Source organism: Tauraco erythrolophus, chromosome 5 (genome assembly GCF_009769465.1).
Source record: "Tauraco erythrolophus isolate bTauEry1 chromosome 5, bTauEry1.pri, whole genome shotgun sequence".
NCBI lineage: Eukaryota > Metazoa > Chordata > Aves > Musophagiformes > Musophagidae > Tauraco > Tauraco erythrolophus.
The window spans coordinates 40,282,457-40,304,674 of record NC_141469.1 but is presented as its reverse complement, the minus strand read 5'-3'; the positions used below and the strand labels follow the sequence as shown (position 1 = coordinate 40,304,674).

The following is a 22,218-nucleotide window of genomic DNA, read 5'->3' as shown; positions in this document are numbered from 1 at the left end:
GTAAGAAGTAGTTGTAGAAAGGTGACTCTCTGCCTGCCTGGACTTAGTTGTTACCAACAGCAAGCCAGCGTGTGCCAGCAGTTATCATCACCTCCCTGTACTTGCAATAGCAAATAACCACAGTATGCAGACATAGCTGAGGGCAACCAAATGCTTCCTCTTCCTTGACAATTGCTGTAGCAAACAAAACATAACCGATGATGTCCCAATCCATTAAGGGAAGAGATGAAATGTGGTGAGTAGAAGACTCCCTGGCAGTGAGAAGAAAAAAGAGGAGATATGAACGTAGTGGCAGCATGGGAGTCCCCTGAGAGGAGAATTAGGGAGCAATCATTTCAGTGAAGGTGATGATAGCCCAGAAAAAAAAAGTGTCAGGATGTGAAACCTGAACTGATAAAAGCAAGGACAGGAGTAAGCAAAGAAAAGAAAGACAGACAAAAATCACTTAAAAGCTCCTATTTATCTCTCTGTCCTGAGGACAAATGAAGGATTTGAAGTGCTGCCAAAGCTACCTTTGTTTACACATAAACACTGATAAGAATTTCTTTGCCTTCCCCTCTTTCCCACACCCTTCTTCCTAATATCTTGGATACAATAAGTTAGTAAATAGTTGACTAGAAAGAAGAGAGGAACAATTAATTTTCAAAATTGAACATAATAGTGGCGCATTTTATGAAGGCAATGGAAACAACAGAAAAGGACAAAGAATACTTGTTTGCCATCTAGAAGCAAAGCACATTCAAAAAAGTTCAAGTTACATACCTCACCTCAAGTAAGGCATTATCAGCACCAACAAAATTGCCAGCACTGACACAGAATGAGAGGATTGAGGGAAAGAAAGTGTGAGATTTTTCAATCCAGAAAAAGAAGCAAGAATTGCAGAAAGAGGTAACATTTTCGGGTAGCTGCTACCCCAGCTATAGCCAGTAAGTTTTGGGAACAGTTTGCTTCCTTTTTTTCAGCTGTATCAGCTACTATAATAAAAGATATTGCCCCCCTTTACAAATCTTGTCTTTCTTGAAGTTATGTATGACGGCTTACTTTGCTGTCCAGGTGGGAGGTTCGCTAGTGTCCTCGCCTTCCTCCACCTCTGGCACTCTTTTAACCCTTCCCTCAGCTGATTCAACTCAATAACCTGGCAGAAAACTACACTCAAAGAAAGCTTAATTTAGTTACTGAGTTGAATCGATTTATTGAACAATCAGGTTCACTGACTATCACAGGTGGAGCAAGAGTAAGACCGCATAATCTAAAGGTAGAGGGGTTGTTGGAAAGCTAGGAGGAACAGGACTTTCTGGCTTTTGAAGCAGCTGTACAATGTGACTTTATCCATATATCCTTATACCACCACAACTAGGTAGTAATCTAATAAACTTGACAAAGGTATATCTCAGTTAAAAAAAAAAACAAACCACACAAAATTTGTGAAGTGACTCCTGTAGGACATACATTTTGGATTAAGAGCTTTCCTGAGTCAATGTAAGAAAATACATTTTCAAGTCTTTGGCACAGAACGGAAGTTGCAGTAATTTGCATGAAAGAGAAAGGATGAGGGTAAAAGCACAAGTCTTCTAGAAAAGCCTTTTGCTTGAAGCCCTCAAGCTTTTTCAGAACAGGTGAGGAACAATACGCCCTGAGATTAGACTCACTGCAGAAGCAGACAAACTAAGAGAATATAAATCAACAGAGAACAACACTTCAAGGTTTCAATAGTAGCAGTTTAAACAGAGGCATCATTTAAAATTGTAGGAGCTTTGCAACTGGTATCCATATTTAGAGATCCTAATAGAGATGGTCTTAGTGGAGTGGAAAGAATAGAGCAGATAATAGTTCAGAAACATCAAGGGCAAGTAACTGAATCTATAAATTAGAAGGAAAGGACTTGGACATGATATTAAGATGAAAAGCAGTGGCAAGAAATTTGTCTCTCCAAGATTATGGGAAAATCAAGAGTTAAGATGGTCTATGATCACAGTCACCAGAAGCAGCAGCTCACCACCTCCATCATCATGTGGATCATCCATCTGATACAACTGGACACTAATAAGGCCAAAACATATGCATCGCCACAAATGCAAGACAAGGGAGAGGAGCGAGTAACTTCAGAAAAACGTGGGAATGCTCCTGTTGGAAGCACTGAAGTGCAATCTTGATTAGCTATGCTGAAACTGTGGTGATGCCAAGCTGTCGTGGTTTTAGGCTGATCCAGCAACTAAAACTCACACAGTCTCTCCTTCTCCAGTAAAGTAGAGAGGAGAGAAAAAAAAACCAAAGGGACTGAGGGTTGAGACAAGAACAGAGGGAGCACCCACCAACCATGGTCCTGGGCAAAACAGGCAGAGCTTTTCTCAAAGCAAAACAGTTTATTAATGATTACTTAGAAGGACAAAGGGAAACAAAAACCGATTACTCGAGAGGACAGAAAGAAACAAAACCAGATCTTAAAACCGACACCTTCCCCCCCCCCCCCTTTTCCTCCCGGCTCTACCTCCTCCCCCCAGCAGCACAGGGGGCAGGGACTGGGGGAGTGCAGGTCAGTTCATTCCGTGCTGTTACTGCTGCTTCTTTCTTAAAGGAGAAGGAGTCCTTACACTCTTTTCCCCTGCTCCAATGGATCCCCTACCCACGAGGAAAAATCCACAAACTTCTCCAGCGTGAGTCCAGCCCACTGGAAACAATCCTTCCCCACAGATTGCTCCGGTGTGGGCTTTACCACAGTCTCGGGTACTTAGGGAGCTGTAGCCACTGGCTCCGGCGTGGGTCGTCGCGAAGACTCCAGATGCCGCTCTGCCTTGTCGTGCACCCCAACACGACCATCCTCAGGCTCAGGCATCTTCTCCCCACGGGTTGCGAGTGGGTCTCTGCTCCACCGAGGCCGTCCTGGTTGCAGGGGGGCCGCCTGCTATCTCACCATCAGCCGCAGGGGAAAGTCGGTTCCGGCACACCTCCTCCCACTCCATCCTCATTGACCTAGTGTCGATGCGGCTGTTTCTCTCAGATCTCAGTCCTCTCCAGGTGAACTCAGCCCAGTGGGCACCCCGGGAGTGGGGTGCCCCTGAGTTCCCCAGCTGGCTCCGCCGCCGCCATTCTCCGTGGGCGGCGCCGGCCCGACGCAGGCAGCTGCCCGGCCGGGAGCCAGGGAGCGGGGGCAGTGCCCTCCTCCCTTCTCTGCTCGATCCTGGGCGAAGCACCTTTTCCGGTCCCTTTGTCCTGACTTAAATAGGGCAATTTGCAGAGGCGTCCTATTGGCTCAATCCCGAGGGGGATGGCAGTCTGATCTGGTGGCCAGAACTAAGCCTAACCCGGTTTCAAAACCGGGGAGGTCGCAGGGAGCAAAACCCCTCTCCTGCCACCAGAACCACCTCCCCTCCACATCAAACCATGACACAAGCCAAAATTCTGGCCAGATCAATGGTTTGAACTGGCATAAACTGTCTCCGCTTCCAGAAGAAGCAGCTGTATGCCCTATCTCCATGTTGATCCTTAACCCGGCGCAAAGTATTTACGTGGCTGTGCAGTGAATTGGATTACGTTATTGACGTAGCTGAAGGTAAGGGAAGAACTGTTTAACCTAGCACTACTTCTGAGGGAAAAGCATCTTGGACTGTGGGTTGATATAGTCAATCCAGCTTTAAAACTCCTGGTGCCAGATCAGAAATGATGGGGCTCCTTGACACGAAGCACTGATCCAATACAAATTCACTCTGCAGTTTCAATTTGTTTAAAACAAAGCCCAAAACGGAAGCATTAACTTTACACTGGTGAGTTTTATGCTAATTAGATCTCTGTTCTCTTATAGTTGGCACAACATTAGCATGAGAGCACAAAGGCACTGTCAACTTTGTATTTTGTGTCCTGAACTAATTTAGTCCAAGTGTAATAGTGGCCTTGCATCTCACCCAGATCAGGTTGGTCCTGCTGGGTGACTCAGTGATGCAAACCTAATATTAAAGTTGGAGCACCTGGGTCCTCTTTGTACTCTGATCAACAATTTCATTACATGGGACAGGTTCCGTCTTCATTTGTAAGACGCCATACAATCGAGGAGAGAAAACACGATGGCGGGTAAAGGGTAGCTACAACACACCCAGGTAATAGCGATGCTATCAGTGTAACCTCGTTCTACATGCCCCAATCCACAGTTCTTATTGTTTCCCTTATCTTTCATTAGGTTACATTTAAAACTGGGTTGAAACCGGAGCGTTCAACATCATTCAAGGACTCCTTAGGTTAAAGACTTTGTAAGACTCATTTTGGATGCTGTTATTGCCAATGCCTAAAAGTGCATTTCTGTGTAATAACAGGCACTTTGCAAGGTGTTATTTGCCAGTGCTCTTCTGTAAGGATGGGGCATGGTGAGTTCTCGGTTAGGGACCAGAACTTCCCATGGTTTCTGCAAAGTCGCTCAAGATTTTTGAAGTAGGTGCTGCCAGTACTTTTAATTTGATTGTGAGTTAGGTAACAGTTATTTTATTATCCTCACACCTACCAGAGGCAACGAACATATTGAGAATTTCAGCTGTCATTGGCACAAAGGCGTTTGCAGCCAAGACAGCCAAGCATAGAGAAGTGTGAGAACATGACCTAACTACACCCAGAAAAGCAGTTCCAAGCGTGCAGTGAAAAGACACGTTGTAGGCAGGTGGATTTTTTTGACACTGATGATATTGAAATAACTTTTTCCATCCTTTGGCCGTTAAGTGGGAATAACAGGGTTACCTCATTTTACAGGGATGATTTGAGGACAAATGTCTTACAAGCACAAGATACTTGGCGTGAGAGTACACAAAGAGATTTATCCTCTCACTATGAAGCATGAATGGCAACTGTCCTTCCCGCAAGACCAAGGATTTGGAGCTGCGGACAAGAGGCAAGGCATGGAAGCCGAGAGGGAAGCCAAACCGCTCCACACTGTTCCTGCGAGAGGGACAGGGCCCACGCAGCATCAAAGGGACCCTGGGCTCTACAGAACGCTGGGGCGCCCAGAACACCAGCCATCGGGAAATGGGCAACGGCGCGGGCAATGAGCTCCCGCTGGAGGAAGCGGGGGAAAGGAAGGCCCCGGCAGCTCGCAGTGCCGCCAATGAGGGCAGCGGCGGGACGGACAGCACGCCCGGCGCTGCCCACGACCCCGTCAGGGGCGCGGCGGCAGAAGGGCCGGAGCCCTCCCCTCATCGGGACGACGCTTTTTCCCTCCGCAGCCCTCGCTCGCCTCCCCCCGGGTAGCACCACTTCGCCGCTGCCGCCACCGCTCCCTCCCCCGGCGGCGCGCAGGCGCGCTGGCGGCCGCCGGCACTGCGACGCTTGCGCAGTGGGGCCGAGGCCCGGCGGGCGGGCGCGCTCGCTGCCGCGGGGCTCCGGCTCCGGCACCGGCGGAAGGCGGCGCTGCTGCCGCTGCGCGGAGCCCGCCCGGCCCCGACACAAAGACGACGGTGGCTGTGGCGGCTGCGGCTCCTGCCCGCCCGCGGCACCACATGGCGGCGGCGCCGGCCCCGCGAAGCTAGGCCAGGGCGAACCGCGGGCCCCCGCTGCTCGCTCCTCTCCCGCTCGGCCCGGCCGGTTCCCTTCGTCCCCGCAGCCTGCGGGAGGAGCGGAGCGGGGCCCTGCGCAGCCCCGCCATGCTGACCCTGGGCCGCCGCACTCCTTGCCGCCCACCGCGCCGCCGCCGCCGTCGTCGCCCGGCGGGGCTCCTGCCCGCGCTCCTGCTCCTGACGGTGCTGGGGGGCGGCGGCGCCGCGCTGCCCCCGGGCTGTAAGTACGACGGGCGCCCCAAGAGCGCCGGCAAAGTGGCGGCGGCCGGCGGCCCGGTGGAGGTGAAGGTAGTTTGCAGCAACCTGGAGCTCGCTCAGGTCCTGCCTCCCGAGGCGCTGCCTAACCGGACGGTCACCCTGTGAGTACCGTCCCGGGGGGGGGACGGGGGGGTGTGGGAGGCCTCGGTGCGACGTGGACGGGGGTGGAGGGGCGAGGGAGCGCCGGCTTGAGGTAAAATGGGGTCAGCCTGGGGGAGGGCGCGCTTGACCCCCTCTGCAGCCGGGGAAAGCCCCTGGGTGCGTTTTGGTTTGTTTTTTTTTTTTTAAGTTGTACTTTTCATGTTTTCCCTTAGCTTCCTGGGATGGTGATTTTAGCGGGGGAGGGGGGGGGGTGGGAAAGGGTCCCGTTACTCATCGGCGGGACGGATGGGGGAACTGCGCGGGGCGGAATCGCCGCCGCCCGTCCCGCGGGGCAGCATCCCCCGTCTCCCTCCTTCTTCCCTCCTTGGGGCTGCTTTCCATCAAAGGGTTCAGGCTGGTCAGAAAGCTTAGGTTTTCCTTTACTAAAAGTAATTCCACAATTCTATTTATTAAACCTTTCCTAAACTTATTAATTTTTATCTCAGGAGAAACTCAGCTTTCGTGGTACTGTGCTTCCAGGTAGTTTTAACAACCGAGTGCTCATAGGGAACATGAACCACTCAGGGTGGCTTGAAGTTTCGTGGTAGCAAACAGCAACTTGTTCGTTGCAGCTCGCAGTAAAACCAGCTAAAGGGATTTATTTTGTTTCTTCTATGGAAAAAAAGGTCAGTTTACTTCCACGTAGTAGTAGGCGTGCTGTTTTTGTGTGGAGGCAGTCCTAGCTCATCTATTTAAATAACAAGTTTCAAACAGGATGCGCGACTTACTCCAAAGTATGAAATATGTTGCTATTTACTTAGACATGAGTGTGCACATGTAAATAAAGGATTTGCAAGTTGTTTTTCTTTCTGAGACGTTAATTGGTCACTCTAGTGAAGAAGTTCATAGAATGGTTTGGGTTGGAAGAGACCTTTAAAGATTGTAGAGTTCAATCCTCCAGCCACAGACAGGGACATCAGCAGCAATGGATTTCACTAGTGAATGGCCCTAAAAGTGGAACCCTGTCGCTTCTTTAGAGAGCCTTAAGACGCTTGTGCTACCATGGGAATACTCAAGTGCAACCAAGTAGTTTGCAAGAAGATCAATGAAAAGAAACTGAATTATGAGGTCTAGCTTAAGATGTATATCTACTGAACTGGAAATCGCAGGTTTGAAAGATCTACCAATAATCCAAGTTTGATAAGCACAGAATATACGTTGTTCTGTCGTGAGAACAACATATCTGCTGCTTTTGTGAACTTTGCGGGCACTGAAACACCAAGGAAGGGTTTCCTTCAGGAAGTCTTAGTGAGGTGTGGACCCAGTCAGCAGCAGATGCATGGATCTGGATCTATGAGAAAAGGGAATGCCAGAAAAAGGGAGGTGATTAAGGCTAGAGTAGTTGTTCTCACTTGTCAATCTGTAAGGCTTCAGACAATATTTCTAAATGACCTGTGACAAGTGCTCAGAAATATTCACATGTGAAGTTTCTGAAGTAGAAAAAAAAACAAAAAGTGGGTGACGGTTGTTTGATCAACAAATTAATTTTAGTCTTTGTTAGCCTTAAATGCTTTGCAGCTGATTAACTGTTAAAAATACAGTATTATCCATTAAAATTCTGATAAAAGTAGATGGTAGTATAGTTGATATGCTGAAGTTGACTGTAGGAGTCTCTTATTCAAAACACTTGGAGTCACAGCTCTGATTGCTGTGAAAGACAAGCAGATACCAAACACAGCAGCCATGCTGTGAATGGACCTTTGTTCATAATTTCACTGACAGAAGAATTTGGAAGAATGGTTCATCTTTCATCTTGATTTTCATACTCCTTCATTATCTAGAGTGTATCTAGAGCATATCTACATTCACTAATCAGTTGCTTTCAGTTTTAACTGGCCTTTGAAGTTCAAGATAACTTTGGAAACATTTATTTTTCCCTTTTAAACTTTTTAATAGACATAGCAAGAAACAATGTGATTTTTTTATTGTTATTTGTAGTAAGTATCATAACTGTTGATACAATTAATATGAACACACACTTGGAAATTTTACTTAAATATAAGGCAAAGATGATTAAACCAATGCTGCTTTTTCTAAGAGAGTGGACACAGTAACTGTTGTGGTTCAGAATCTTTCAAGTTTGTTGACTCTTGAGGCACAACTTTCCATATCTCGGAGTTTTGTTTTTTTTTTTATTGAATCCATGTTAACCAGGTTAGAAAGTTTTGGTGATTTATGGGATGTGTTGCCAAGTGCCATTTCACTAACATGTTGATTACTAGTGAGTGGATTAATCATTATCTAATCTTTTGCCAAAAATTACTTTTTTTTTTCCAAGCTGATACTTAGAATTGCAGCGCTTGGTGGATAGTGGAAGGCTGTCTGACTAGAGTCAAACTGCCCTGAATTATCTTGAATCTTGATTCTTTTGGGATTCTTCTATTAAGATAAGTACTAGTTCTGTTACAGCTTTTTGGATTAGTGGATCACTGCAGAGATAAGTAGCTGAAAATAGATCTCTGTTGTGTGGATCAGCTGAATTTTAATTCAGTTAATTTCCTTTTATGTTAGCTCATATTTTGCACAAACCAATTTTAAAAAAAACTATATAGTTTTATATAATTGTGTTTTTTGAGTGAGCTAGGAATGAATCGAATGAAGTGATTATAATCATTTTGGAAATCCTGATTCCATCCTTGTTACCGATCAGACTCTTAGACTTTCAGTAGATCAGCTGCTGTGTATTTAGCATTTACAATTTTTTCCTCTCAGTGAAATATTTTTGAGGACAAAAGTCTCCAAAAAGCGAGGAAATAAGAGAAATAGTGGAAATTTGGATAAATGAGTAGCTTCTGAAGATGCTGGCCAGGTTCTTTGATTCTTGCACGCCATTGTAGTTAGTGGTTAGTGATGATACTGATAAGTTGGGCAAGATCATGTAATTTACTAACTGCCTTGGCATTTGTTTGCCACAGAATGTTTTATTGACCTAGTAATTTAGGTCAGTGTTAGAGTCTTCAGTTACAATTCGGAAAAAATATCTGAACTTGATTTCAATTGGTAAGAGACAAAGTAAGTTTGTTTAATGATTAAGGAAATAAAGCAAACACTGGAAGAAGAGTATTAAAGTATAGAGAGATGTCTGTGGGAGAATAAGTAATGTTTAGGTTTTCTGGGAGTACTGTAAATTGAGATTCTTTTAGAATCCTGGTAGAATTAGCTGATGCTTTACTGAGCAGTTAGGTCAAGTTCTAAGATGAGTTCAAGCTTAGTTACAGCTAAGGAAAGGACTTTTTCTTGGCCTTATATAATAAAAACTGATTGGGATGCAAATGAAGAGTGTATCTACATGAACACGGTAGATGGTTCTGACCTTTGTAGTTTAACCAGCCAGATGAGATGCTTTTGGTGTGAAGATAGCATAACTGGGTGAACATAACTCGGTGCTTTGTCTGACATGCTCTGTATTTCGGTAGATACCACATCCATTGCCATGATTCACATTTCAGTAGGGAATGCACTATGCTCTTCTACTAGAAGTAGGAGATAAGATACCCATTGCTGTTGTGTTTCTTCGATGCAAGCTCAAATTTCGTCCATATTAGCCATTACTTCATTCTTTGGAAGAGAATGTGTAATCCCACTGAAGACAAGCCTGTGAAGTTGTAATCCTTGTTATTTGGTGAGAATTTTAGTTACCTGTTACACATAGGTTATTCTTCAGAGACAGGAATCTAAATAAACAGAGGAAAAGCATATGTATTCAGTAAAGAATAGTGTTTCTGAGTCGGGAGCCATACTGGTCTGCAAACAACTTTGCTTGTCCACATATCCCGATAGGAAGATTTGGGTATCAGTGTTTGCGCTTGAAAGTGTTAGAATTTACAAGCCAGAGTGTTAGCCTGGATTTGTGTTCAGAACTATTCAGAGATACGCTTAACTGAGTTGCTCTTGAGAAATGTCTTAAAGCATCACAGGTTTTGTCCAGGTCCTAAATACAATCATGTCAGACTACATCCATTAGGCAGCTGAAAGGCATAATTATTTGACCTTCTGGATATCTGCCCAGCCTTTCTGTTTGTAGCACACACTAAGTTCCAGCAGTTTCAAAGCAAAAGGTCACTCAGATTGCACAGAGTCACTTGTATCACTGTGTGATTACATGGTAATTACGTGTAATTTTTTCCTTCTTACAGAAAAAGGCTCTTCAGGTTTTAAAAATAAAGCAAATAAATATTACGTAGCGACGTACATTTATAATTTTTAATATTCTTTTTTTGAGGCATGATCTGATGCTTTGCTAAACTGTTTTAGTTTCCTTTGTTTTGCTTAGTTGCACCTTTGTTTATTATGTGTTTGGAAAAAAAGTGTCCTTTACCAAAATATTGACAAACAGGAAATACAGGCATAGTAAATGTCTTCTGTGGAAGTTTGTCTCTTTTAAAGTACATTTCCATTATTAACTTGAAGGTGCTCTTGACAGCTAATCCTTTTTTTTTTTTTTTGTTAAAGTGGTCTATTTTAGACTGTTGTAAGTGCTCAGGACTAATAACTTGGGCAGAGATAACGTTTTTTGAAGACACAAAGGGCTAATACCTCCCATTAAAACTTATCTTAAATTTTTCTTTGCTCAGTAGATACGTGGACTATGCAAAATATATTTTACTCATGAACACATGACAGTACAGAGACAGTACTTGAGAATTGTCATATCCACAGTTTGGTAATTCCAAGTATTTGTGCATGCCTTTTTACCAATGGCATCCGACTGCTAGAAATCATTAGTGATGTTCCATTTTCTTCTAGTAGACCTATTCAGTCTACATCTGTCAGGTCTTGTGTGCATCTCTTACCTTGTTGAGAAGATAGCAATACACACTCAAAATCAGAGTCATGCTTTGCTGTATGCCCCATTCCAATGCTGATTTGTTATTGTGGGATTGTTATTATAGGATACTGAATACATAAACTATTCTTTTATGGTTGTTCATGCTTTTGTGTACGTTTGAGTGTTGCAAGAAAGTTCTGAGGTCACAATTTGAACAGTGTTTTCTTATAAATTGCAATGTTTTGTTCTACCGAAATAACTATTCAGCTCCCGAAAACAACATGTTACATTGTTAATACATATCCATTGGGATACTCAATTAAGTTTAAGTAGTGTTCTCATGTTTCTTTTAGTGTTGTAGTAATGACTTTAACATACATGGTGGATTGTAATTGGTAATAGTCTTGATGCAGTAATGATTGTATCAATGCACACTGATTTATTTTTTTTTTAGTAAAGATGATTCTTCTACGTAAACATTTTAAAAATTGTTTTAGGTGCCTGTTACAGTGAAGTTATTGTACTTTTGATTAAATGTGTGAAATAATTAGAAATATGACTCCTATATCATAGATACAACTGTCAGCAGTTGTTACAAGGCTGGGGCTCAGATTTTGAATGAGTGCTATATATTGGTTACTACTGAGTTAAAAATAAGGACGGGGCACAGAGATAAAGACTAATTAATTTTTTTAATTCTCCAAGCCACAATATTAGTATAGAATTGCCCAATACCTTTATTCCCATGAAGATACCTGTACAAGCAATGCTCTTTGTGTTCAGTAGCCATTCAGTGAGTATTAAATGTTCAAAGCATTATGCTTTATCTGGCCTTAAGAGGAGAGATTTACATCTTAATATTTTTTTCTTTTGTTGTTGTTTTTGATTGATCAGTAGTACTCCTGTTTTTGTTTCAGTTTGGCAAAACTGTAAAATACTAAAATTTAAAAGTTAATTCCAAGAGTTGAAGAAATAGAACTAGAATTTTTGCTGCAGTGATGAAGAATGAACAACTACACATGTGTCATTCTTTCTTGCTTGCAGTTTGTGCATGTTTCAAAGGTTGTTTTTGTAATTTAAAACAAGTATGGAGCTGTAAGATTAGGTTTTTCAGAATTTAATGGTTCCCATATGTACTTTACGCTGGCCAGATATGTTGCAGGGTCATGGATTTGTCATTACTGCCTTATTTAGTCTTTATCTTCACGATAATAGTCTCTATAGTTTTTGAATCTATACAGTTTAAGTGCTTTCTTTGTACCAGTAGTTAATCCATGAAGGTTAAAGGCATTTGAGTGTTTCTTGTCATTAGTAACAATAAATCATTTTAAATTTAATAACTTCAAAGAAGATAACTGAAGTGTTTTGTGAGTTTTTTCTACAGTGAGATAATTAATGATTTTTAAACATTAACTTGTAAAATCTTAAATGATCGATTAAATATCTTTAGTCTTTAACACAGTAAATATTTTCACCTTTGGATTTCACTGTCTGACTGTTGAGCAGTGAAAACTGCCATGTCTTGCTGCCCGTAGAGTGCTACAGTGGGAGAGATCATATCCATCAGTTACTGTTTGCGCGTGTTAGTTACTGTGTCATGATTCCTTTGGTAATGACACAGGGCATCATGTCCAGTGGTGCAGTACAGTACTGTCTTACAGATCTCTGAGCTGCCTTGGAGTGAATGGGATGCCAGTGCACTGCAGTGTGGAGCTGCTGGGTCCCAGCGTAGCATAGTTGCTTTGGTGGTGGGTGTGATCCAAGCTAGCCAGCCAGTTTCGGCAGGACTGTGGAGTTGTAGCTTTTGTGGAGCAGGAGCTTGACCTTTTTGGCAAGGCAGACCAAGTAGGAACTTTTTTTTTTGGGGGGGGAGGGGAACACCAAACAAACCAAACATGATAAACACAGATTGATTATAAGAAACAGGCAGCTTAATTCCTCAGTTCTGTCTGCACTGGACAATATGTTGTAGGATTCATCCAGGCAAGTCTCCAGCATTGCTGCTCTAGGTGACTGTGGGCTGCTCTGTCTGCAGGTGCTTTGTCTAAGAGTACAATGTGTCCTCTGCTAGGTCACTTCAATCTAGGGAAAAAAAAGATGCTTTGAGGTAGAGGGAGGAAAGTTAGGGTCTAGATATGGAGTGAAGAAAGGCAGGGAGATTGGATTAAAAGGAAGAAACTACTGCTGGGAGTTGGGATGGAAGTGATGGGAGATGGAAAATCACAAGTGTTTCAGAGGGAATGAAGGCAGAGCAGGTAAGGTGCTGACAGGTGAGTGTAACTGGCTTAGCAAGAGATGGGCAAGGATTCTTGGAAATTCAGCAGCTAGCCACAAAATTGGTAAAGGCAGGATTAGTGACTGGATGCCAGTAGGAGAAGACGGATCCTATAAGGCAATTGTAGTGGTATAACACGGTCTGGAAAAACTCTTCTGGTATTGCCCACGTGATGTGCTATTTCCATCTGAGGAGATGAACATAAAGGTTTATTTCTGACAGATGCAAGAACTCATTATTAGCTAGCCCATGTTGTGATAGAGTAGGTTTTACCTTTAAACTTAGTATCAGGCAGAGTTTGCAAGTTATGATCATGTTTCTAAAAGCGTCCTGTAAGACATTCTGAACAAATGATTCTAATACCTTGAACAGTTGTAGGATAACAGCCCCTGGTGTTAACAGGAATTTAAACCAATTCTCAAAATTGTGTGTCAGTGGGCTCAGCAAAGTTTCCGTGGGCTGCAGTGAGCTGACCTTACAGCTCTGTGCCGGAGAAGAGAGTCCCCTTCCGCCCTCTCTTCCTGCTTCTGGCACAGGGATGATCAGGAGCAAGGGCAGGGCAAAGGAGATCTCCTCCTCTGAGTGCAGAAAGTTACATCCACACCCAGCTGCCTGTAAAACTGGAGCTGGTGTGTTTGTACCTTCACCTTCCAGTCTCTTGCTGTGCAGGTGTTTTGTTTTTCCACTGTCACTTGCTGTACTAGCATTGGTCTGGCTCCATTGCCTAGTCAGTTCAGGGAGCTAAACTATCCAAAAACTGTTGACTTCTGTAGGATTAGGATATACGTTTTTGTGAAAATGATGTGCCAACAGTTGACAGGAGGCACTTGCTAAAGTGTCTATACAAAGCACTTCCTGGAGAGCACATGTAGCTAATAGGAAATGTAAATACATGTGAGACTGGGCATGGCAGCATGTACTGTAATTAATACTGCTGGGATATGACACCGAGAATGTTTTGGCCAAAGCAGCTGAAGTTAGGAGAGTGGCTGAGCAGCTGTGCATGCGCAGTATTTCCTGTGCAGCGAGTTACTCTTGCATGTGTGTGTGGAGGGGTAGGGTAAACTTACACTGAACTGCAAGTCAGTGAGCATCCTAAAAAGTGTACATCTAGTGGATAAAGCAGTGGGAAACTCAGGAGGGAGCAGAAGGGAGGGGACCAAGACAGGAGGGTTACTACAGGAAAAGTCAGTCATCATGTCATAAACTAATACACGTGCTAGAAATAAAAGTGGGGAGAGAGAACTTGAAGGAGGCTTCCCAGAATGTAATGGTCACAAAGGTGAGGTTACCAGTGCTTTTGGTTAGCTTTAGAAATGGTGAGTTAGCGTTGGAAGAAACTGGGAGTTGCTGTGTCCTCCTAATTTTCTCTTAGGTAGGCTTTCCAACTTACGGTAAGTACTAGAAAGAGGATTGGTTGGTAAGTTTATAATGTCAGAAGAATTTCTTTTGATAATAGTATCATTTTCAGCAACATTGCTGCTCATTCTTACATTCTGTTTTGCCCCTTAGTTCTGTCCTTTTTCTAAGATTGTTTTTATTTAGTACTTTTACATAGAAAATTCACTGACCTACTCCAGTGATCAGCACTGTATTTCACTAGAATGATGCAGGGATTGTGTAGGGGAAAAAAAAAGTCGGTTACATCATATAAAGTTAGCACATTCCTCGTTAAAAATGGAGTGATATAAATAGACACAGTTTTAATTCTGTAATTTCATTACTTCTGAGTGTTTTAGTTTACAATCTTAATATTGTTTAATGTGCATAATAATGAAATAGCACAGGAAATATTTTAGCTATTGCAAACTTATATTCTGCAAATGTTTCATTGCTAAGCTTCCTCAATTAAAATGTTTTAGTTAAATTGGAAAATACTGTCTTGGTTTTTTAGGAGCTTTGGAAAGATACATAATTCTTTCTTTGTATATAGCTTGTGGAGTGTTTTCATTTCAGGGTTACTTTTAAGCAAGTACATTTCATGTTCTGCGCAGTCCGTTGGTTACATTGCTTTTCCTTTGACACCGATAACTCACAACGCAAGGCAAAATACTGACTGTTGAAAAATATTTGGTTTATATGCTTATTAAATGACAGCTTCTATAAGATAAACTTTGAAAAATTTCTTTTTGCATATTCAGGACTTTGAGCAGAAAGCATTTTTCTTGGTTGTATGCATGGTTATTTTGGTCCGATTTTTTGCTGGTGGCCACTTTCCCAGTCCTTAGAGTGTACAGCCATCATCATGGAATGATCTGATTTATTTTCTATTTCCTGGCTCTCTATTTGAATCTCTTAAAATGTGTTCTGGAAGCTACTTCAGCATTCATCTAAAAGTTACACTGTCTCCCAGTCTTTGTACAGGCTTCTTGGAGGCCATTTTGACTATTTTGTAATAGTGTTAATGGATGTGTATTTTTATAGCATCCTAAGAAAGGATTCGTTTGTGACATTTGGAGATGCACTCTAAATTCTGTCTAGTTGACTGCTGTCTTAGTGATGGTTGTTTTATAGATGACAATCCAAAATAGTTTCATAGAGCAAAACTTTTTTCACTTAGTGCTATTCACCTTACTCTAATGTTAAAAACAAATCAAGCCTTGAATTTCCCTTCCCCTCCTTGCTATATCAAAAAGAAAAAGATGATAAAGTATCTATTACTAAACCTCTTTGTAATACAATGGACAGACTGTGGGTTTGACTGCATAATTATGTTTTGCATGCTGGCAACTGTGCGTCTGTTGCTAAAGGTCTCACCAATAAGTTAGAGCCAGAGTTGAGTTTCTTTGCAGAGTTTTGCCGAATTCTTCTGCCACTTTATGGAGCAAAATGAAAAAAGGACTTTCAGATTCGAGTTATTTGCAACAAAGGAACATTTCAGTGATGTTCATGGAATGGGTGAAAACCTGGGGTAGTTTTCGCTTTTTTGGGGGGTGAGGTTTGTTTTTTCTTGAGATGTGTTGTTTCAGATCACCTCTTTGTCTCTACAGCCATTCTGCTCAGTCAAAGGAGAGGGAAATGCGTTGCTTTAAGGTGATTTGAGATGTTTTCCATAATGCTTTCTAGAACCTACTTTTCAGCTGCCTTTTTGTCCAAGTTTTTTGTGTTAGTTCCCGTGGCTGTGTCTTTGTTTGCATGCAGTAGTTCCACGTTCTATTTTCTGTTAGGTAAGGGCTGGACAAGTGAAACTCATTTCTTCCAAGCAGATGATGTTAATCATTTAACAAAAAAAAACCCACCTAAAAAATTCTGATCAGGAGCTTATAAGATGTATGTAGCAACAATGAGGTTGGGCTGTGGAAACCCCTTCATGAAATCTCCAGGTACATCATTTATGTTGCAAAGTCACTTGTTAAAGAAGAGTTGAACAAGATGGGGATGAGTGGAGATCTGTAGCTGCCTACCATTTTCCCATTAAACTTCTTAATGATGGAAAGTTCATTTATTTTCAGAATTACGTGCCTCTTAGGAAAAATTATGGTCTTAAACTAGTAACTTAGAATTATTATTGATCACAAATAATTTTCTGTGTCTAAGTGGTACATAATAGTCTATCATTTCACTGTACATTTATGTACAGAAATTATGAAAGTGACTATAAAATGTCTACTTTGAGGCGAATGCTTTATTGTGTTTTGTCTTCTTATGCCACATCCCTTAACACTTCAAATAATGTATAGACTAAATATATTAATACCAAGTTTTAAACTGTGTTTTTTTAAAGATTACTCTTACAACATTTTTAAGTGTGATGAAATGTCTTAGGTTATATGGAGTGTTGTAAAATCTATCATTTATTGTACTAAATCTTTATGGTTGAGCAACTAACAGCTTCTGCAGAGAAAATACTAAATCAGACTGACTGTAATTTGTACATCACACTCCAGAGAGAAATTTACCTAGTGCACAGATATTCAAAGGCTTCTACTTTAGGCCTATTATTTTATAGACGATGTCAGAAAACTATTTTTTTTTACAGAACTGTAATTTTTATTTAGTTTAAATTTAGTTCAGTCAGTTATAGCTGCTTTTGAAGTGGTTTCTGCTCCATTTTGAGTAGCTCCTTTTTGTGGAAAAAGTACAGGTAAAATCAATATGTCTGAAGATGAAGTCAGTTATAACTAAAATATAATTTTTTTCTGTGCTACTGAAGACTATAGTTTGCTTGCTTGCTTCTGTTGGCTTGGATGTTTTCTGAATGTCATGTTGTTTTTTTATTTTATCCATAAGTCTGAAATTGGTCTGTGTTGTTTGTTTGTTTGCTGCTGCTGTTACGCCTTATGTTCAGTTTGCATTAACTATTAATGAGCATTTTTATAAGCTCCTTCATTCATTTCTTAATGTGTAATTATTTTTCCTCCCACATACATTTCTGAAACCAGGATGAATGTTGAAATAAAGATGTACTTATAGATTTGGGTTGGAGAATGAATCCTGTACCTACCATTTCTACAAATAATACTTACTATTTAGGTTGAAACCTTTTTGGTTTTGAGTAGAAGTGAAAGTAGTTTCAAAGACCTTAGGATATGTGATTGTAATGCTTCTGTTTCACAGGCATTCCAAGCTGTAGGTTATGATGGTTATTATTATCCTACCATTTACCAAATTTGCAGTCTTGCAAAGGTATATTCTGATTTTCTGTTACATGTTGGGCCTTCCTTGATGCAAGGATTCCTTGAAATACATGGAGATTTCTGAAGAGTACCCAGGCTTCTTTGATTTGTATGACTGTTTTTAAAAAGTACTCTCTGAGTTTCTATTGTTCGGTCATCTAGATTATTACAGCTGCAGCCAAGGGGCAGTTTTCTTTCTTTCCTTCCTGTAAGGTAGCTTAATATACTTAACTCTAGAACTGTATTTTTACAAGAGCAATTTTTCTTCTTAGTTAATGCTCTAGTGGATGTTACAGTCATTATAAACACATAGAACAGCAAATTCTCAGTGTACTTTTAAATATGTTTTTTCCCCCCTCATCCTTTCCACCATTCCTGTGACCAGTTTTTACCCAGGATTAGTTGACTGTGTGGTGTACTATACTGTTCGTGCTTTTGCAGTTGACATAAATTAATCTCTTGTAAGATGCCTTGAGTAAATGTGTAGTTTAGCGTTTGTTGCTTGTGAAGTGATGGGCAGCAGGGATGACTCGAGATCAGCTGCAGAAATACGTGGCATGACTGTAAGAGCAGAAGAAGGAATAGAATCTCCTCCTTCTAGCATCAGAACTGTTACCTTGGTTGAGTGATTTAATCTTAACTTCAAGAATTTTCAAACCTTCCATCTGTCAGACTGGAAATGGAAAGACTTTCAAATAATACGTTCAGCTGTCTTGATTCTGTGTGTGTGAGAACAGAGAGAGAGAGATTGACGCAAAACCAGAGCTTTGAGACAAAAAATTGCCTGCCCTGTGTTTGTCTAAACCACAGAGGCTTGAGGCAGTCTTTGAGAAACCTGGAGAAGAGAACTACTTAGCGTAATACATTGTTGTGTCAAAATAATGCTGTTTTCATAAACTGTTATTTCTGTATTTTAGTTTTATCTTATTCATAATAAGTTTTTTGAAGTGCTAATCCTTATCATTAGATAATAAATTTTATGCATTGGAGGAAGGAGAGTTGTGTGTGTGTGTGTTTGGTTTATGGCTATTGTAAAGGATATCTGAAAGATGTAGTAGAATGGAAAAACGTCTCTTAGTGGGCAGTTGTAAGTATGGAAGTAGTTATCCAGCCTGAAGATGTAATTTGTGTAAGTGAAAAAGTGCATAGACATGTTGGATCTGCAGGATGCATTTGATACAGGATCAGTCTGAAATTGAAACGACTATAGCAGAAGTAATGGAACAAACACAGTGACTAATTTTCCTAGACAAGATGGTGTGCACTGGAGAGCTTTTAGAAGAACTCAGAGGAAAAAGTCATATGATGACCGTCTGAAGCCTTGCTTGGAATGAACTTGATTTTTGAGGACTGGAGGGGTGGCAAATGCTGATCTTTAAGTGCATCAGGAGTTTAGGGGAGCTACGTGGTTCCATGTCTGATGTTTGCATTCAACAAATCAGCATAATTTGTAATAAATGTAGTGGCTGCCTGGATAAAGAGATGTACTTGAGAAAATTTACATTTCCTGTAATGGGAAGCTCTTCCCCACAAACCTTTGGAGTTCTTCAGAGTCAGCAAAATATTTACAAGGATGATCCAGTTGATGTGAGACACAGATGCTTTTCCAAAAGGCATCTCAGTCCCTCGCCAAAGGCATTTGATGACAGTAGTATGTCAGCCTAAAATCAAAAGCCATTGTATGAACAGCTAACTTGCTGAAGGATAACAAGTGGATGGGGAAGCAAATGGTTAGCCTTTTCAGTGGCGTGGAGTCTCAGAGACCTGCAATGCGCAACGTGTTTCTTAATGAACTGTAAAATGGTATGAGTAGGAGATTGACAGAGTGCGGTGAGTTGCTTGATGTACTAAGGATGAGAGTAAAGTGAAGAATTTTGGAAGACATTTATGAAACTAATAATTGGGCAATAAAACGGCAAAAGCAGCACATTGTAGCAAAATGAAAATTGTGTTGGGGATGACAACAGCTCTGTCTTCATATGTAAGATGATGGGCACTGAGCTGACCGGGAATCTTCAATTCTTAGTGTAAGTGGTAAAGGCAGATCAGTTGTTAGGAATTGCTAGGAGAACAGTAGGAAACAAAACCAAACATCGTTATCCTGCTACGTAGATTTGTGACTTGTCTGGGTGTTGAATACTATTTCAGTTCTAGTGGTCTGTCTTTAGAATTTTTTGAGTGTAATAAAGCTTGAAAGAGCTCAGGAATTGTTAATGCGGCACAAAATTACTTTCTTGTGAAGAATAATTAAGTAAAATATGAATCTTCCATGTGGCAAGAGACCATCTAGGTTTCTACATAATTACACCTGGTAGAGAGAGGCTAGGTAGGGATTGATTACTGCTTGTTTCAGTGAGGGAAGTGGGGAGCATCAAATGAAACTAGCAGGAGCTGTGTTCAGAACGAATGAGATAGTGTTCTTTATGGAACAGAGGTTTGTACTGCAAAACCTTTCATAAGGAGTCTTGTGGATGCCAAAATTTTACGTGATTCAAAAGGAAAATAGAGATTTTTTTGTGTGTGTGTGTGACAGAGAAATATGTAGCTATATAGAAAGCAGGTCCTTCTAATTAAAGAAGCATCCAGCTATACAAAGGATTTCCTAACTTGAGGATAATTTGCATCTGCAGACAGCCGGGGTTTGAGAATAGGGTACTTGACTAGATGGGCCCTATCCAGTTATTCATGTGGAAGAGGGAACTTGTGGTCATGTGGTCCTTTAAGAGCAGAAAGGGATGGATAGAAGTAAAAGAGTGCTTGCTGAGCTGATTTGCAGATCTTTTAAAAAGATTATGCAGAGGAGAAGGATGAATGTGTGAAGGGTGGCTGGGAAAGGTGACACCGCATGGGAGAAGTGAGCATGTGCAAGTGGATGAGTGGGGCAGTAGAGGAAATGGGGAAACAGGCGATATGCTGCATGGTTTTGAAAACCAAAATATATATGGAAGAACAGAATGTTGAATGTGTAGATTGGTTGTTTAATACTTTGTTTTCTATTATGCCAATTCTGCTGTTTTATTATGATAATCCTATAGGGCTGTACTTACTTTCATATGTTAATTATGTGAGCTTGCATGATACTTAGGATAAATAACATAAAATCCTCTTTTTCTCCTTCATAATATTTAAGCAGTGCTGTTACATACACCTCAGACATGAGCTAGGTGTTGTAGTTTGATGTAAAGGCTGTTAACAAAAAGATTTACACCAGAAGTGTAAGCTGCAGCAAATAATTTTGTTACCAAACTTATAATATATTGTTCTTGTCTGTTTTTGTTTATAGGATTCTGAGTAACAATAAAATAACAGAGTTGAAGAATGGTTCCTTCTCTGGATTACACTTTCTTGAAAGATTGTAAGCACTTCTTAAAAAGCTATTTTCACTTTAAAAATCATGTGATATACTGTTTATGTTTCATTAATAATTCTGAGAACAAAATGTCTTATTTAAGAGATGTGTTCTTACTTTATTTCGGTGTGGTTTTTTGGTGATTGAAGAGTTAACATAGTTAAGCATTCTCATCATGAATATGGATGTCACGTAACAGCATAAAGAGATAATCTCACCTGCAGGTGAGATAAGAGCGGTTTCAGTGGGAAGTTCACTGGAGTTGCTATGATGACTGGATTTGCTTTGTTGTAGGTCTCATGATATGAAAACTTACGTTGTAAAGATAATTATTTCTTTTATTTCTTTTCTTACGAAGCGTCAAACCCTTTATCGAACAATTGTGAAGTATATTTGTAGAGGAAGCAGATGTATTAGAGCCTCTAAAAGAGGCTAGATTAATTCTGAGTTTGTTGTTGATGTTTAACAGTTTTGCTGCTTACTGTACAGCTTCGGTATATGGTAAATATATAGGGGAGGGAAAATGGGAGTGAGTTGAGTGGGAGTAACTTCTTGGACACCTTTTGCTTCCTGTTTTCACTTTCCCTTTCAGATAATATATCACCTATGGGATAAGAAGCAGCATGATAGCTTCTGTTACAGTCAGCTTTTTTCTAGCTGGTAGAAGGTCAGGATTGGCAGGTTGATCTACCTGGGAGCAAGCAGAAACTTTAGAGATAAGGATTTTTCTAGGCCATTTGACTGGGAAAGTAGCCGGTTGCATAGTCATCTTGCAACATCTAGGAAGAGTTCCAAACGACTTTTGGCTTCAGAGAATTAAAAGTATTTTATTCTTCCTCTAAAACTCGAAGGCTGCAATCCTGATCACCTGGCCTAAATAAATTCAAACACTTCCACCGTTCCATCCCCTGCATGCCAGAAGAAAGATTTGTTTTCTGCACTGGCAGATGAGCTTTATTGTAGAAATAAGCCATTGTGCCAGAGGAGCAAGGTTATCAGCAGTGATGGCATTCTAGATCTTTACACGTTATTTTGGCATCCTTGCTTAGGTAATAAAGGCATCTGCTGACTGTTGTTATGTGTTGTAACTCGTTAGAATTTTCAGACAGGAAATACTTGAAACTAATTAGCTTTAGATGATCATTTACATTGGCTGTATGAATCGAAATCTTAATTTTCTTTAAAATTATAAGAATCCAGCTTTCTTACATTTAACTCCTGTTGTTTGTAAGAATTTTTTAGGTTATTTTAATATGTTCTGTCATGAAAAGAAAGCAGTA

At 41.0% G+C, this 22,218-nt stretch overlaps 1 protein-coding gene across 1 annotated transcript in view; it reads left to right on the top strand.

The window, feature by feature from the left end:
• The first annotated feature begins 5,618 nt into the window (after positions 1-5,618).
• ADGRA3 (adhesion G protein-coupled receptor A3) overlaps positions 5,619-22,218 on the top strand; it is a 58,547-nt gene continuing 41,947 nt past the window's right edge. Inside the window, exons 1-2 of the mRNA XM_086611586.1 lie at positions 5,619-5,890; positions 20,873-20,944. Of these exons, the coding sequence (XP_086467712.1) occupies positions 5,619-5,890; positions 20,873-20,944 (344 nt within the window). The remainder of the gene's footprint in view (positions 5,891-20,872; positions 20,945-22,218) is intronic.